This window comes from Garra rufa, chromosome 3 (genome assembly GCF_049309525.1).
Source record: "Garra rufa chromosome 3, GarRuf1.0, whole genome shotgun sequence".
In the NCBI taxonomy this organism is placed as follows: Eukaryota; Metazoa; Chordata; class Actinopteri; order Cypriniformes; family Cyprinidae; genus Garra; species Garra rufa.
Window position 1 is genome coordinate 8,946,429 of NC_133363.1, and position 15,085 is coordinate 8,961,513.

The 15,085-nt window shown below is 36.4% G+C and overlaps 1 protein-coding gene across 3 annotated transcripts in view; it reads right to left on the bottom strand.

The window, feature by feature from the left end:
- The window catches only part of LOC141330873 (myotubularin-related protein 13-like), a 202,736-nt gene extending 190,342 nt beyond the window's left edge, over positions 1 to 12,394 (bottom strand). For all 3 annotated transcript variants that reach the window (XM_073835655.1, XM_073835654.1, XM_073835653.1), the window contains exon 1: positions 12,266 to 12,394. In XM_073835655.1, coding sequence (XP_073691756.1) covers positions 12,266 to 12,320 — 55 coding nt within the window. In that variant the 5' untranslated portion in view covers positions 12,321 to 12,394. The remainder of the gene's footprint in view (positions 1 to 12,265) is intronic.
- Between the last annotated feature and the right edge of the window lie 2,691 nt (positions 12,395 to 15,085).

A 15,085-nucleotide genomic window follows, 5' to 3' on the forward strand; every position in this document is an offset into this window, starting at 1 on the left:
GGGCATTGCTATGGTTTCAACATAACGTGTAGCAATTTTTAGCATGATGTTATGTTATTGCCAGGTTGTTGCCAAGGAAAAGCCGGCAAGGCTTTACAATATATAGCTAGATATCTTTAGAAAACTTTAGTTTAATTGGTCATTTATGCCACCCTGTTGTAAAATACTTGAGTATAACGATTGGAACGTTGAAAAGGTCACGCGTGGTTAGTTCTTCGTCTGTGTACTCTGGTTTAAAAAAGGTAGGATATCTCATTTTCTCCTCCAACTTCACAATTGTCCAACATCGTTGTTGTACCTTTTTTGTAAAGGGCAATTGACTTCTTTTCACATTCGTTTTGTAAACACTGGGTGGGTACTTCTGCCTACGTCACACGTGACCTTTTCAATGTGACTACGTGATCCGTGAAGTCTTGGACTAATGCAAGACGAGACCCTTATTCGTTGGCTATGATCATGTAGAGCCCAATGAAGCTGCATTGAAACTGCAGTTTGGACCTTCAACCCACTGCTCCCCACTGAAGCCACTATATGGAGAAAAATCCTGTAATGTTTTCCTCAAAAACCATAATTTCTTTTCGACTGAAGAAAGAAAGACATAAATCTTTAAACACTTTAAGTTAGGGGTTTGTACAAATACACCTATATAAATTTAAAGAAAGGCAGGGCAGAGAGGAGCAACAGTAGTGTACAGTATGTAAAAAAAATAATACGTATTTTGAACCTTAAACTGTGTAAACACATTGCATTACACCAAATACACAAAACAATGTTCAGAATACCTGATTTATTGCTACTTTTCTTATTCATTGGAAATTTTAATCCATCTTCAGGCATTCAGATCAGACAGTACAGACGGCTGAAAAGAAGGGAGCTGGCTTCTCTTTACGTCACCACCACGTTAACATCTAACCTGAACTGGGTCATCACACAGGTGTGCAGGGGAGACAGAAACGCATCCCATGTGTACTGGGCTTTGGAAAAGATCTGCACTACATCAATTATGTAAAGCAAATATTTTGCTTCACAAAACAAGTGAGAGTTTTTCCAGAAATCCCAGAGCCACCCCACAATTGGCCTTCACACTGCTGTCCAAAAAACAAGATATGCAAAGGAATATGCTATCATTTGCATGGTAAAGGGTATGAAAGATTAGCAAATTTGTGATGTCAAAACATCCAGATTCCAGGAAGCGCGCCAGTAGACCAGAGCAGCTGCGTAACTGAAAAAATAAATGTCGGGAGCAAAATGTAACTCCTAGGGTTTTCCAAAGACTTGATGCGCCAGAAACGAATACAACAAATAGCAAAATGACATAAGTGTAATTTATTTTGGCTGTCTGAAGTCAACCACACCACGGGTGCTCTGAACAAAGGTGCAAAGCAGTTCAGCATCAAAGATCCTCTAGCTCTTGTTGATGATCGTATTATGACTTCTTATTACAATCGGTTGAACAAAACTGCATTGAACGAAACACAGTTAACACCGATAGAGTTGGGGTAGAGGTCATCCAATCCAAACTGCTTCAGATATTTCCATACTTTCCACACTTATCAGGAAACTGAAAGTGATCAATCCAAGTTCATCAACAGTTCATCAGTGCAACCTTTCTGAAGCAGGCAAATCATTTGACATATTCAATCATCTTTGTTTTTCCACTTGCATTCGTTTTTTTTTTCTGTCAAGCACATTTTGTCCACCATGATAAACATCTTGATGGAGAATCCGAATGATCTAGGCCAAAACCGCAATCTTCTATTGCAAAACAGTCTAGTTGAAGAGACCAAAACAAAGTGTCACTTCCGTAACACAATTCCAGTCCATATCACCAGCTTATCTTTCCATGAAACAATCACTTCTGAAATCAACATCCTATTATCCATAAAACGTTAATAGAGGTGTTAAAATGATATCGGTCGTAATAAACTTCAAAGATTTATATTGTCTGCCAATTGGGTTTTCCACTGTCCAGTGGCAGCAAAACATTTCCTCTGTACATTAGAACTGTCATTTCTAACCACAAGACACTCATTTGCGCAAGTAATGTTAGCAGAGACTTCGCACGTATTTGTGATTTTGCCAGGAATTGACGCTTTCGTCTGAAAGGAATCAAAGCAGGAAGCAGATATCAATAACAATACAGACATAAAAAATGATGACTGTCCCCCAACAGGATGGTGCTTCGGATAAAAAGCCTGGCCATTTAAACCCTCTGATTTAAACTTTAGTAGTAAGCTCTGATCATTTGTAATCATTTGCATCATTAGTGTCCTTGTGCAGAATGTGTGATATATTATAAGTTTTGGTAAAAATACAAACAAGTAAAGCCTTTACACAGCTGAGTTAAAGGGATAGTTCACCAAAAAACGAAAATCCTATCATCATTCAGTAAATAAATGATTACAGGATTTTCATTTTTGGGTTATCCCTTTAAGTCTGCTCTTTGCCAGTTTAAAATTCAATGCAAACACCCACTGTTGCATCCACCTTTTTATGGGTCTAGCTTCCTGTCTCATCTGCGTCCAGCTATTATTAGCTGTACAAAACAGCTCATTTTGCTGCTTGATGTTGCAAACTGGTGAGTCTTTTTTATTTTAATGTATTATCTTAACTATTTACCGTTTACTGCACATTGTTAATCTTCTCATCATTTCCCTATAGCGGATAATAAACTGGAAGTCTCACCCATAGGCTTACTTCCTTGTTAATGAATAAGGTGGATAAAAGCCAGAGACAATATATCAAAGTATACAGTTGTGTCTGCTGTGTAAAAGCATTCAACAGTGTCTATAAAGTAGGTGTGCAATATAAATCGCCTATGATAATATTATAATCGTTGTTTAAAAAATATGCAACATTTGCAAAAATTCATGCTTTCACTGCGTAAGTTAAATATTAAGTGACATTTCAGACACAAAAGGTTTTTTTGCTGTATTTCAACAACAAAAATAGTTCTAAACAAAGCCACAGCAGAACTGTTTTGCTCGAAACAACACACTCGAAACAAAACAGTTGAATGAATGACTCAATGACTCACTCGTGCAGCGATTTTAGGTTTATATTTAAAGTATATTTTTCCTTCTTTCACCCAAATCATTTTAAATATCAGTATTCAATGCATTGTTTTAAAAACATCAAAACATTACTTTTGTATCTGCCAGCTCTGCATTGCAAACACAAATTTTGTTGATGGTGATTTATTTTGATTGGTAACAGTCCTATAATGTCTTACCATTTGAATTTATTCACTAAATTTAAGAATTTGACTCAAAAGATGATGCACACATTTAATTAGGTTAGACAAAAAAATTGCCCTTATAAAAGGTAAAAATCAATTTAAATGTATTGGAAATGTTCATTTCTTTTACTCCTGCAAACTAACCACTGCAAAGAATATGAAGAATATCAAAAGCATTGGGAATCAGCTATCCATGGCAGTCCTAAACCTGCCAAAGCATAATAACACAATACTGTATGCCTACTGAAATCCTGATTGGTTACAGCAATTAAGCACATATTTAATTTAGCATATTTACAGAATTGCAAACCGAAAGCTTTTAAACAAAAGCCATATCATTTAGAAAGTTTCATAATTGAAACTGAACTTGAGTCAGAATCTTGCAAATGTATAATCACATTCATGTGGACCATTTCGGAAAGCATTCTACTTCTTAAAAACACTAATCTTTAGACATTACAGATGTTCATTAAAATAAACTGACTGAAAACGCCAAGAAAACATTGCTCATCCACTAACACTAGAGGTCGACCGATGTATCGGTTTTGCCGATTAATCGGCACCGATAGTTGATTGGCCGACCTATCGGTTATCGGCAAAAATCCTTGCCGATAGTTTTTCCGGGTTGCGTTCTTTGCTGAAGCGGCTCAGCTCTGCTGTCATAGAGTAAGAGAGGTTAAGCCCCAGACCAATGTTTAATGTCAGGATTGTTACCATATATTTGTATTGATTTATATCCAGCTGGTGATATTCTTAGCCAGCAAAGTTGCAGATTTAAAGACATGACGTGAGAAAGCAAACTGTGTTCATTCAGCCGACAGAATCCTGCCGAGTCACAGCGCGCCATAGTTTAACAGATTACAGATCTGTCCCAAATCATTGTTAATGTTCATAAAGACTTGACCCTGGGCTGGAAGATTGAGTATTGTGCATTTAAGCAAAATATTTTTATTTTATTTCTGTAGCTCTAATAATGTCTGTATGCTTCATATAGAGCTATAATTTATGTTTTAGCCTTTTCGTCAGGCAGCGGAAGCATGGTAGTTACGCACTTTATTTTACAATGCCATTTTCCTGTTCTTATTTTATTTTAATAAATCAACAAAAATATTAAAAATTAAAATAAAAATTATACAAAACGAAATTCGTTTAAGAAGGTATTTTCCACAAATAAAAACGTACGAAGTGGTCAAAAATTGTGTCTGACCCTAATTTCCCGGCGTATTGCTGTCCAATTCATACCACGTCCTATGACATTTACAAATTACACAAACTTCTTTCGTGATTAACATATTAAACTGAAACAAAACAAATAATATTTAAACATAAATGTATAACAGAAAATAAATTGTTTCTGAAATGGCTGCAATTAACGATATAGATCGCACTTTCTCTTTCCGTTTGATCTGTTCTTTAATCTAACATTTGCCGCTTTTTTATCATTCTTGAAGTAAACATTTGCCCGTTTGGTGATTAAATAAACTGTTTTAGATTTCTGCTTGAACTACACAACGTGTCCTGTGTGTGTTTGATACCTGCAAGTTATCCGTTAATGCAGCGCTGCACTTTTATCCGGTTTCATTAAGGGTGGGCAAAAAAAAGGATTCTCGGATGCATCTCAATCCTCTCTTCAATGAGCTTGTGTTTTCCCGCATACGGCACGTGCGCACGCTGGAGACGCGGTAGGCTTCATTGCACAGGATTTGCACTGTGAGCTACATGTGCATTGTTTGACAGTGTGAACTTACAATCGCAGTTTTTTACTTTACATATGCCTTCATTTCTGCCGTTTGTAATGCAGTACTATTAGATGCACAAAACTCGCGCACTGACAGACTTTCACTTGTGCTTTGGGTTTGTTCGTCCTAAAAAGCTCGATTGCGGATGCGATTAAATGCACTTGCATTTCGAATACTTTTATACGAAACTGATGTACAGTACACACAGTCAGTTATGTTTTTAGAGCAGGACAAAACATTTGATATATCGAAATAGATCTGTGCATTCGTTTTAATGCAGCCTGTTAAAGAATCTACTGTCTACGATCTCATCAGTAATAATCAAATGATAAAGAAAAAAGAACACTTATTTTAAATAAGTAATTGTTTAAAAAAGTAGCCTGCTTATATAATGGAAAAATCAATTTGATATAAAATGTAAATGAAAATGTAGCCATGTGCAGTAATATTGAAAACTGAGAATGTGACATGGTTATATTTAGTTGATATTGAAAATCGTAATTAAATTGAATCTTAATTTTAAGATGGCAGTAGGCCTTCTGACATACAGAGATTTCAAATATAAACAAAAGGCATAAAACCTGCAATTTTACATATTGTTAAAATGTAAAGATTCACACCCCTTTAAAATGAGCCCATTAACATCAACTAAGATTGATGAAAGCTGTAGAATAGAAGTGTTGTTCCTTGTTAGAGTCTGTTAATTTCAACATTTACTGTAATATTGTTATATTTTGAAGTTTATTTTGTTAACATTAATGAACTATGAAATAACTTTAATGATCAATATATAATTAATATTAATATTTTTATTTATTTACAAAGTATGGTTTAGTATATTTTTTTAAAAATAGTAGAGCAATATTTTAGTTGCCGTTCAGTATCCATTTTCAAAAACTATCGGTTAATTAATCGGTATCGGCCAGTGTGGTCCAACCTAGCTATCGGTATCGGTAAAAACCAATATCGGTCGACCTCTAACTAACACCAACAGCTAATTTGTTGCAGCACTCCAATACATGGACAAGCTCATCAGAAACGGAAGAAATCTCAAATATTAAGCTCTATACTGCATGCCTCTATTCCCAGCAGTTCACAGCTGTCATGTATAAAAAGAGAGATCACACAAACATCTGCATATGGAAATGCTTAAAAACACTCTGTTTTGTTCATGATATATTTAGTGTCCCACACCAGGTTTTACTTACATTATGTAATTCATTTTTTAGCATGCAGGTTTAATCAATGAATCTTGTAAAGAAAATAAACTGCAAGATACCAGTCAATTTATGATGAAGAATTGATGAATTTATGATTTGCCTATGCCAATGTCCTTCATATAGCAGCAACATTCAGAACCAATAAAATGGCCCCTCATTGTGAGACTACACTCAAAAAAGACTTTTTGATTCTGTTCACTTTATTTAAACAATTAATTTTGATAACACCACTATACCAGGTGTCTAATTCAAACATAATTGCATCATGTCAAACTGACTCAAAACATATACTTTTTAGCTCACCTCTGTTTTAATTTTAAAAGAACATGTTTCAAAAAATTAGTTTGACACGTACCATCATGCTTTGCACAGGGCTGTCTATGGGGAGAGAAAATGTTATGCATATTTTTAGCAAGATGACAAAATAGTGAGACTTGTGAATGTCTAAATGTTCTATAATGTTGGACTTTCTGTTATGTTGGTGTTTTTGGGCGAGTTACCATCAGAAAAATCCTTCATGTCCCACAATTTTTTTGGTTTTTCAGCATTTTGTGTATTTTAACCTTTCCAACAATGACTGTATGATTTTGATATCCACCTTTTCACACTTAGGGACTTATATGCCAGAAGGTTCAAATGCTCACTGATGCTCCAGAAGAAAAAAAAAAAGATGCATTAAGAGCCGGGGGTGAAAACTTTTGAACAAAATGAAGATGTGTACATTTTTCTTATTTTACCTACATATTTTTTTTATTTATCTTTTAGTACTGCCCTTCAGAAGCTACAGAAGTTTCTTACATGATTCACTGAAGACAAAAGTTAAATGTACCCTGATCTTCAAATTCAAAAAGTTTTCACCCCCTGCCTCTTAATGCATTGTGTTTCCTTCTAAAGCATCAGTGAGCATTTGAACCTTCTGTAACAGTTGCATATGAGTCCCTCAGGTGTCCTCAGTCTGAAAAGATGGATCTCAAAATCATACAGTCATTGTTGGAAGGGGTTCAAATACTCAAAAATGCTGAAAAACCAAAGAATTTGTGGGACCTGAAGGATTTTTCTGAAGAACAGCAGTCAGTTTAACTGTTCAGGACAAACAAGGGACTCATGAATAACTATCATTAAAAAAATAAAACAGCTGTGGATTATTCAGGTTACAACAGTATTAAAGGAACACTCCACTTTTTTTGGAAATAGGCTCATTCTCCAACTCCCCAAGAGTTAATAAGTTGATTTTTAAGTTGGTTCTCCTGTTCTGGCGATATCACTTTTAGCATAGCTTAGCATAGATCATTGAATCCTATTAGACCAATAGCATCGCGTTCAAAAATGACCAACGAGTTTCGGTATTTGTCCTATTTAAAACTTGACTCTTCTGTATATCATGTACTAAGACTGGTGGAAATGCAAAGCTTCAATTTTCTAGGCTGATAAGATTAGGAACTACACTCCCATTCCGGCGTAATAGTCAAGGAAGTTTGCTGCCATAATAAGGCTGAAGCAGGAGCAGTAATACCACGCAGCACATTTAGCAAATGCTAAACTAGCTGGGAACTCATTTCTGATAATACTCCGCCTGCTTCGGCCATATTACGGCAACAAATTTCCTTGACTATTACGCCGGAATGGAAGTGTAGTTCCTAATCTTATCAGCCTAGAAACTCGCAGCTTTGCATTTCCACCGGTCTTAGTACACGATATAACTACAGAAGAGTCAAGTTTTAAATACAACAAATATGGAAACTCGTTGGTCATTTTTGAACGCGATGCTATTGGTCTAATAGGATTCAATGATCTATGCTAAGCTATGCTAAAAGTGATATCGCCAGAACAGGAGAACGGCTGAATGGATTTCAAAACGGTTAAAAATCAACGTATTAACGAGTTGGAGAATGAGCCTATTTCCAAAAAAAAGTGGAGTGTTCCTTTAAGAATCAAGTGTATGTAAACTTTTGAACAGGGTCATTTTTATAAATTCAACTATTATTTTCACTTGTGAACCATATGTAAATGACTTTTGTGTGAGATGTCTTATTAATATCTTAATAAACAATAACATGCATTTTTATGACCCCTCTTATTTTGGTTCAATAATTAACATATTGGAGATTCTGCAAGGTGTATGTAAACTTTTGACCTCAACTGTATGTGTAAACAAAAGTTATATTTAACTTGCTAGAATGTTTTTTATGGCATTTTGGCTGAACATGCACGGAAAGTGATTCTACACGATGGAAACTCATGATTCAATCAAGTGGAACCGCTGTCTATGACTGAGTCATATTTAATCAAAGAGCAAACTTACTCTCTATAAACATTTTTTGGAACTTGGACTTCCGTTTTCATCCATACAATGAAAGTCAACGTGGTCCAAAACAATATTGGACCCCAGTGAAATTTTCTAGAATCTCTTTTGTGTTCCACAGAAAGTCGTAAAGGTGAGGAAACGATTGCAAGATTTTCATTTTGGAGTGAATTTTCTTTATATAACCACATTAGGCATAAAAAAATAAATTCTGCTGGCCCAGTCATGTCAGTCTGGTAGATTTTTACTCATCCCGTTCTTATTTTTTACTGGCCCAGAACAAAAAATATTTAACTTTAATACAAATCTGTATATATGTCGAAAAAACATATGCATGATTTGCAATTGCAACAGCCTCAATAACAGCAGTTCTTCTAAATTAGGAATGCACAATGCCTTCTCATTTATTATCTTTATCTTCAGGGGATAAAAATTCCAGCTGTTCCAGTGATGATCCGTGAATTCACGCAACCCCACACAGACGTCAGGAACACCAAGTTCCCCAGCACAACATAGCCATTTATGCACTGGATATCTGTATCTGTACTGGACACTGCTTACCTATTCATATGCCACAAGTGACAGAGACGATTCAGCAAGAGCAGCCCTGAAAGACCGAAGCTTGGAGGAAAGCCAGCTTATCTGATGCTCTCAGTAGAGGCTAGTCAGTGTCTTTGAGCTACTGAAAGAAAGACCTCACTCATTTGAACTCTTTGGACCCTTATCATTGCTGAGAAAGACACTGCAACATCACCAAGACTCCTTCAAAACATAAACAGTTGTCTATTCAGAGAAGACACAGGCGAAAAGAAAGACGGTGGAAATGGCTGGAGTTCAGCTCACAATTTTAAGAATTTATGGGTATGGGTGTTTTCATACTTGAGCCTTAGTCTTAAAAACAAAACTTTCCAAAAAGTTTCCATTAGTAAAGCACCAAAATTATTTTTTACCAAAACACTGAAACTGAAACTGTTTACTTGTTGTAGTTTCATGAAACAGACTCTGACAAAGTCAAAATGTGCCATCAGAGAAGTGCTGACTAAATGTCACCGTTTCAATCAATGATTTTGGCTGTTTCTAAAGTTCTAAAGACCAAACTTTTAGGGCATCACTAGTTTTTAAGTCAATGTTTCTGGCCTTAAAGGTAGGCTATATATCGAACTATATAAAACAATTGTCAAGTCTTATTAAAGGTGGTCCAGTCTGGATCTTCAAGCCTTCATTTGCGCTAAACACTTAAGTCACCTTCAAAGGGTTCAGTTCACCTTGGATCTTTTATAATCTAAAATTAGAGTGAACCACTCTCAAACTGTGAAAACACTGTAAGAGTGAGAATGAAACTGTTTACTGTTCCTCTGTGGCTTTAAACAAACCATGAGAGCAACTTCTTAAAGTAGACTGACTCAGCAAATAACCTTTTAACACCTTGGATGGAAACCATCAGCAATATGAGCTTTTGATTCCAAATTACTATCTTGCGAGAGAAGATATGGATAATAATAATAGCATGCCTAAATATCTCATTAGTGTTCCCTCCTGCTGAAGCACAGTATGAGCAGTCCATGACCTATTTTGCACAGCCACTTAACTCCAAAAACAAACGCAGTCAGTCATGACCACAGTCTCAGCTGCAATGTAAAGGCTACAGTCCGACACAAAAGAACAGTAATGATGCCAAATCTACCTCTGCTTTCATGCACCACTGTACAATCTGCCAAACAACAATCGTCAAAAGGAAGGGAAAAAGCAGTATGCACCAGAATTTAGTCAGTTTCTCCACCTCCCACTCACATCATTCTACTTGAGCAAAGATACAGAGATTGGTGCATGTTTTTTGTTATTTATATGTGACCCTGAACCACAAAATTAGTCGTGACTCATGAGGCTATATTTGTAGCAATAGCCAAAAATACATTGCATGGGTCAAAATGATCGATTTTTCTTTTATGCCAAAAATCATTAGGATATTAAGTAAAGATCATGTTCCGTGAAGATATTTGAGCAATTTCCAACCATAAATGCAATTTTCGATTAGTAATATGCATTGCTAAGAACTTAATTTGGACACCTTTAAAGATGATTTTCTCAATATTTAGATTTTTTTGCACCATCAGATTCCAGATTTTTAAATAGTTGCATCTCGCCCAAATATTGTCCTACACTGTAAAAGTTTTCACCAGTTTTAACTTAAAAATGTTAAGTTAAAGCAACTCAAGTCATTTCGACTCATAAGTTAAATCAACTAATTTTATTGTAATACGTTAAAATGACTTGTAGTTTTAAGCTGATTCAACTTAAATTTTTAAGGCAGCTGCTGAACTTAGGTTTTTAAGTTGAATCTGGTAAAAACTGTTTACAGAGTAGCCTACATCAATGGAAAGCTTTATTCAGCTTTCAGATGATGTATAAATCTCAATTTCAAGGGTCCAGGGTCATGTCCATAATTCAAATTCCAAAATTCAAGTACATACTTGAATAATAATAAAGCTCTTCATCTTTCATTCATCTTCTGAATAAGGTAGGAGGGCACAATCCTGACCGCTTGTAATGTAAACCAGCAAGCTCTCTACAATAAAGAAGACTATACTTAAAATTCATATAAATATCAGCTACCACTCTATATATTCCATGTAAGGTATTTATAGTAAATCGCTAAATATTCCATTGGAAAAAGACAGATGTTCTGTACCATGACCTGAAGGCGGATGTTTTTATAATTACACTAAAGTTCTTTTACTTGCTCAAAGGTATGAACTACCTATCAGAGGGCAGAAAGCATGTAATAGATTGAGTAAAACCGGTTCTTCAGTAAAGTTTTGATCATGCTGACAGTCTTTATTGACAGCAGGCTTTATAGGGAAATTTTAGGGGGAAAAAATAAATTTATTTTGCAAAGCTATGGCATTTCTTCCTTAAAGCGTTAAAAGAGTGTAACAAGGAATAGTACCCATCATTTTGGGTGCAGACGTGAGCTTTCCAAATGACCTGCTGCTTCCTTCAGCATTTGCGCATGTAAACATGATCATGTGCAGTAAATGAGAGCAGTGTGGAGCACCTGTAGACTGCAGTCCACACGATTACGCACAGCTGCAGACACGTAAAGTCCTGTTTCCTCCGCATCCGCTTTCCACAACACAGGAAGAGCTCTCCGGCAAATGCTCAGGAACGCGCACACGTACAGAAACTACCGGACCGCTCTCTACTGACCCAAACCTCACGGCTAAATGTGGAAATCAATGCAGCGTAGTGCGCTTAAATCGCCATTTAGAGATCAATGAGTGCGGCTTGGAAACAAATAGTAACAAGCAACCGCATGAGTCACGGCGCGCTTATTTCACTGTTTACATGCACACGCGACAAATACAGTGGGTGTGTGCTGAGATTTACTTAGTGAATGGTGATAAAACACTCATATGTCAAATAAAAACACATTATATGGCAAGCTACTATGAAAACATTAGCATGAGCGGTATTGTACACACATAATAAACAATAGCAAAAGGAGCACACCATCCTAGCCAGCTTTCCTTTAAACCTCCCATTTAGACAAACACGTACTACTTAACGTTTATTCATAAGCACAATCAGCAACAAACAGTGTTGTTCCCTGCTCAAACCGACACAATCGATACCGATTAGAACACGTCAAAGAAAGTGAAATCCATCTGTTAATCTCTTGAACCAAACAGCAGCAGTATTGCAGTAGTTGTTGCTAACGGCCTAAATAAATCACAACACTCCTCCACATAAACACACCGCAACTCACCTGCTTTATCCGGGTCGTATCCCACCACTATGAAATAATCAGCCAGTCTAGCCATGGTTTCCTCTTTTGGCGAATTTCTGCTACACAATTCAGCATTTTTCTTTCTTCAAAAGCACAGCCATGTTTGACACAGAGGAAGCCAGTGCGCCTGCGCGAACTCGCGGTTGTCCGTGCGATGGGCGTGGGTCCTGCATTCACTGACACCAGCGATAATAAACATACTACACTACCATACTGTTAAAGGGTTTTCCTTGACGTGAATAATGTTGTGTAATGGTATAATAATGCTAAGTGAATTACTGTTTATTTATTTAGTGGACTGTCTTTCAAAAGTTGTACCAGTTGGTAGAGTCGTGGTGCACTGATAAACGTCATGCCCTCAGAATTTGAATTTGTTTTGGCGATGCCACATGTTTCAAATGTAAATGTAAAAGTTTCAATATGTGATGGTAAAAAGCGGGGAGATCGGTAAAAGTGGTGTGCAATTATTGCACTGTTGAAAAGTTGTAATTTTGTCTCATTATTTCAAGGTCCCTACTGGAAACCCCATGTCATATCAGTTTAACATGGTTGTTTCTTGTGGCATATAAACTCTAGGTCAATCTCAGACCCACCAGCTGTTAATCCATCTGATTCATATGCTGCCTTCATGTGCTATCGTAATTATGGTAAATACCAAAATCCGACATCTAAAGTGCACATGAACACCCACTCACGTTGTAATTTCCACTGGAAAGCTCGAAATTTTTTATGATACCCGAGTTGCCGAGATGGGATAAACTTTGACCTTTCAACATGGCGGACAGCAACGAAACTATACTGAATGATAAGCATTGCATGATGTTAAAAGTTCTCTGCTGTTTAGTTGGTTAGTTTGTAGCCCCCATAATGCTGGGGCATAAAGGATTTTAATAACGTCGCTATTTAAACGTAGTGTTGTCTTTAAAAATACCGTTAAGAGAAGATGCTAGCTTGTCGTGGCTCGCCTCCAGTAGGGTGCTGTGCGGTACAGTGTTCTGAAGGAGGCAATTTTCTCATGTTATTTTATTTGGTCTGTTTTACCAAAGTAACATGTGTGGACAAATTGCGAGTCCGCCATGTTTCTCTACACTACGACAACAAAAGCACCTGAACACGACACACTGGTAATTTCCACTTCACAAGTGGAAAGCATCATCTTTCCCATATCACATGAAGGCAGCAATAATCCAGATCCTTTGGACCAGCTAATGACCACACATTACTCACATCATCCAGTTAGTAAACATAATACCAGCTAGAAGGGTAACACAGGGACCATATGTAATCACAAATACAGAAAAGAACAGCTACAGTTAGGAAACAAAACTATTAGGAAATATTCAAACTAATTATTCACTGAAAAAACAGCTAAAACCAGCCTAAGATGGTTGACTGGTTTTTACTGGTCATCCAGCCTGGTCTTAGCTGGTCAGCAGGCTGGTTTTAGAGGGGGTTTGGCCACTTCCTTAGCCGGTATGGCTTGGAGACAAGCTGGAACAATCACCTGAAACCAGGCTGGGAGACCAGCTATACCTATTTCCTAAGACCAGCCAACCATCTTAGGCTGGTTTTAGCTGTTTTTTGTTTTGTTTTGGAGACCAGCTGGAACAACCACCTAAAACCAGGCTGGTAGACCAGCTATAACTACTTCCTGAGACCAGTCAACCAGCTTAGGCTGGTTTTGGCTATTTTTTGTTTTGTTTTGGAGACCAGCTGGAACAACCAGCTATAACTATTTCCTAAGACCAGCCAACCAGCTTAGGCTGTTTTTTAGCTGTTTTATTTTTTATTTTATTATTTTTTTTCCAGCAGTATAAACTCAATGACATCAGGGTGTTTAGTGACTCGTTGTTACTGTAACATTCCTAAGTATGAAATACACAGGTAGACCGATGTCCTAGAGCTTAGGTTGGTTTTAGTTTTTTTTTTTTTTTCAGCAAGGCAGATAATATTATCTCATAATAGTACAATCAATGTTCATAATCCATCAGAAAAACACTACCACTCTAATATATTTGTTACAACAGACCCTCACATATAATTTAATTACATTTTTAATTCAGTGTACACTTTTGTAATTCACAACCCAGTTCTCAGTAAAAATCTAAAATAAACATTTTAAACAGTTGATTTATATTCTTAATTCTCATTAAAAAATACGATACCGGTGATAAAGTTTTTTCCATGTGAACCTTGTGTGACCTTGTGTGGCACATTGCTGTCATAAAATGGTGGCAATAGCAATATGATAAAATTGATCTATGTTTAACAAGTAGTTACATTTATTATTAAATAATAATGATCATCAGAATAAGCTTTTCTAATAGTTCTTCAGCAATATTGCTGCAAACCTTGTGTTTAACAAGATACTATCAAAATACCATGCTTTTGTCTGTTTACACATGATCACTCCAAAACAACAACAGTATGAAATTGCCAACATACAGTTGAGATGAAAATTCAATAACATCACTGTCTTTAGTGACCGATTCTAACTGTAACATTCCTGAGTATCTAACGCACAGGTAGAACGACTTCCTACCTGCATTTGTGGGTTTCCTCATCATACTTCATCAAATATCAACAAACCTTGTGATGGCTATGACATATTGATTAAGCAAACAAAATTGACCATATATGGGCTGAGAGGCAAACAACTGGATAGTGTCAGTGAATGGATGTTGCGCAATCTTTGTCTTCCCATATAAGGATAAATCAGGGTTGCACAGTAATTAACATGAGCTAATGACATATTTCTGAAATGCATGTTGGCTGCTCTTTGAAAAATTACACAAATTA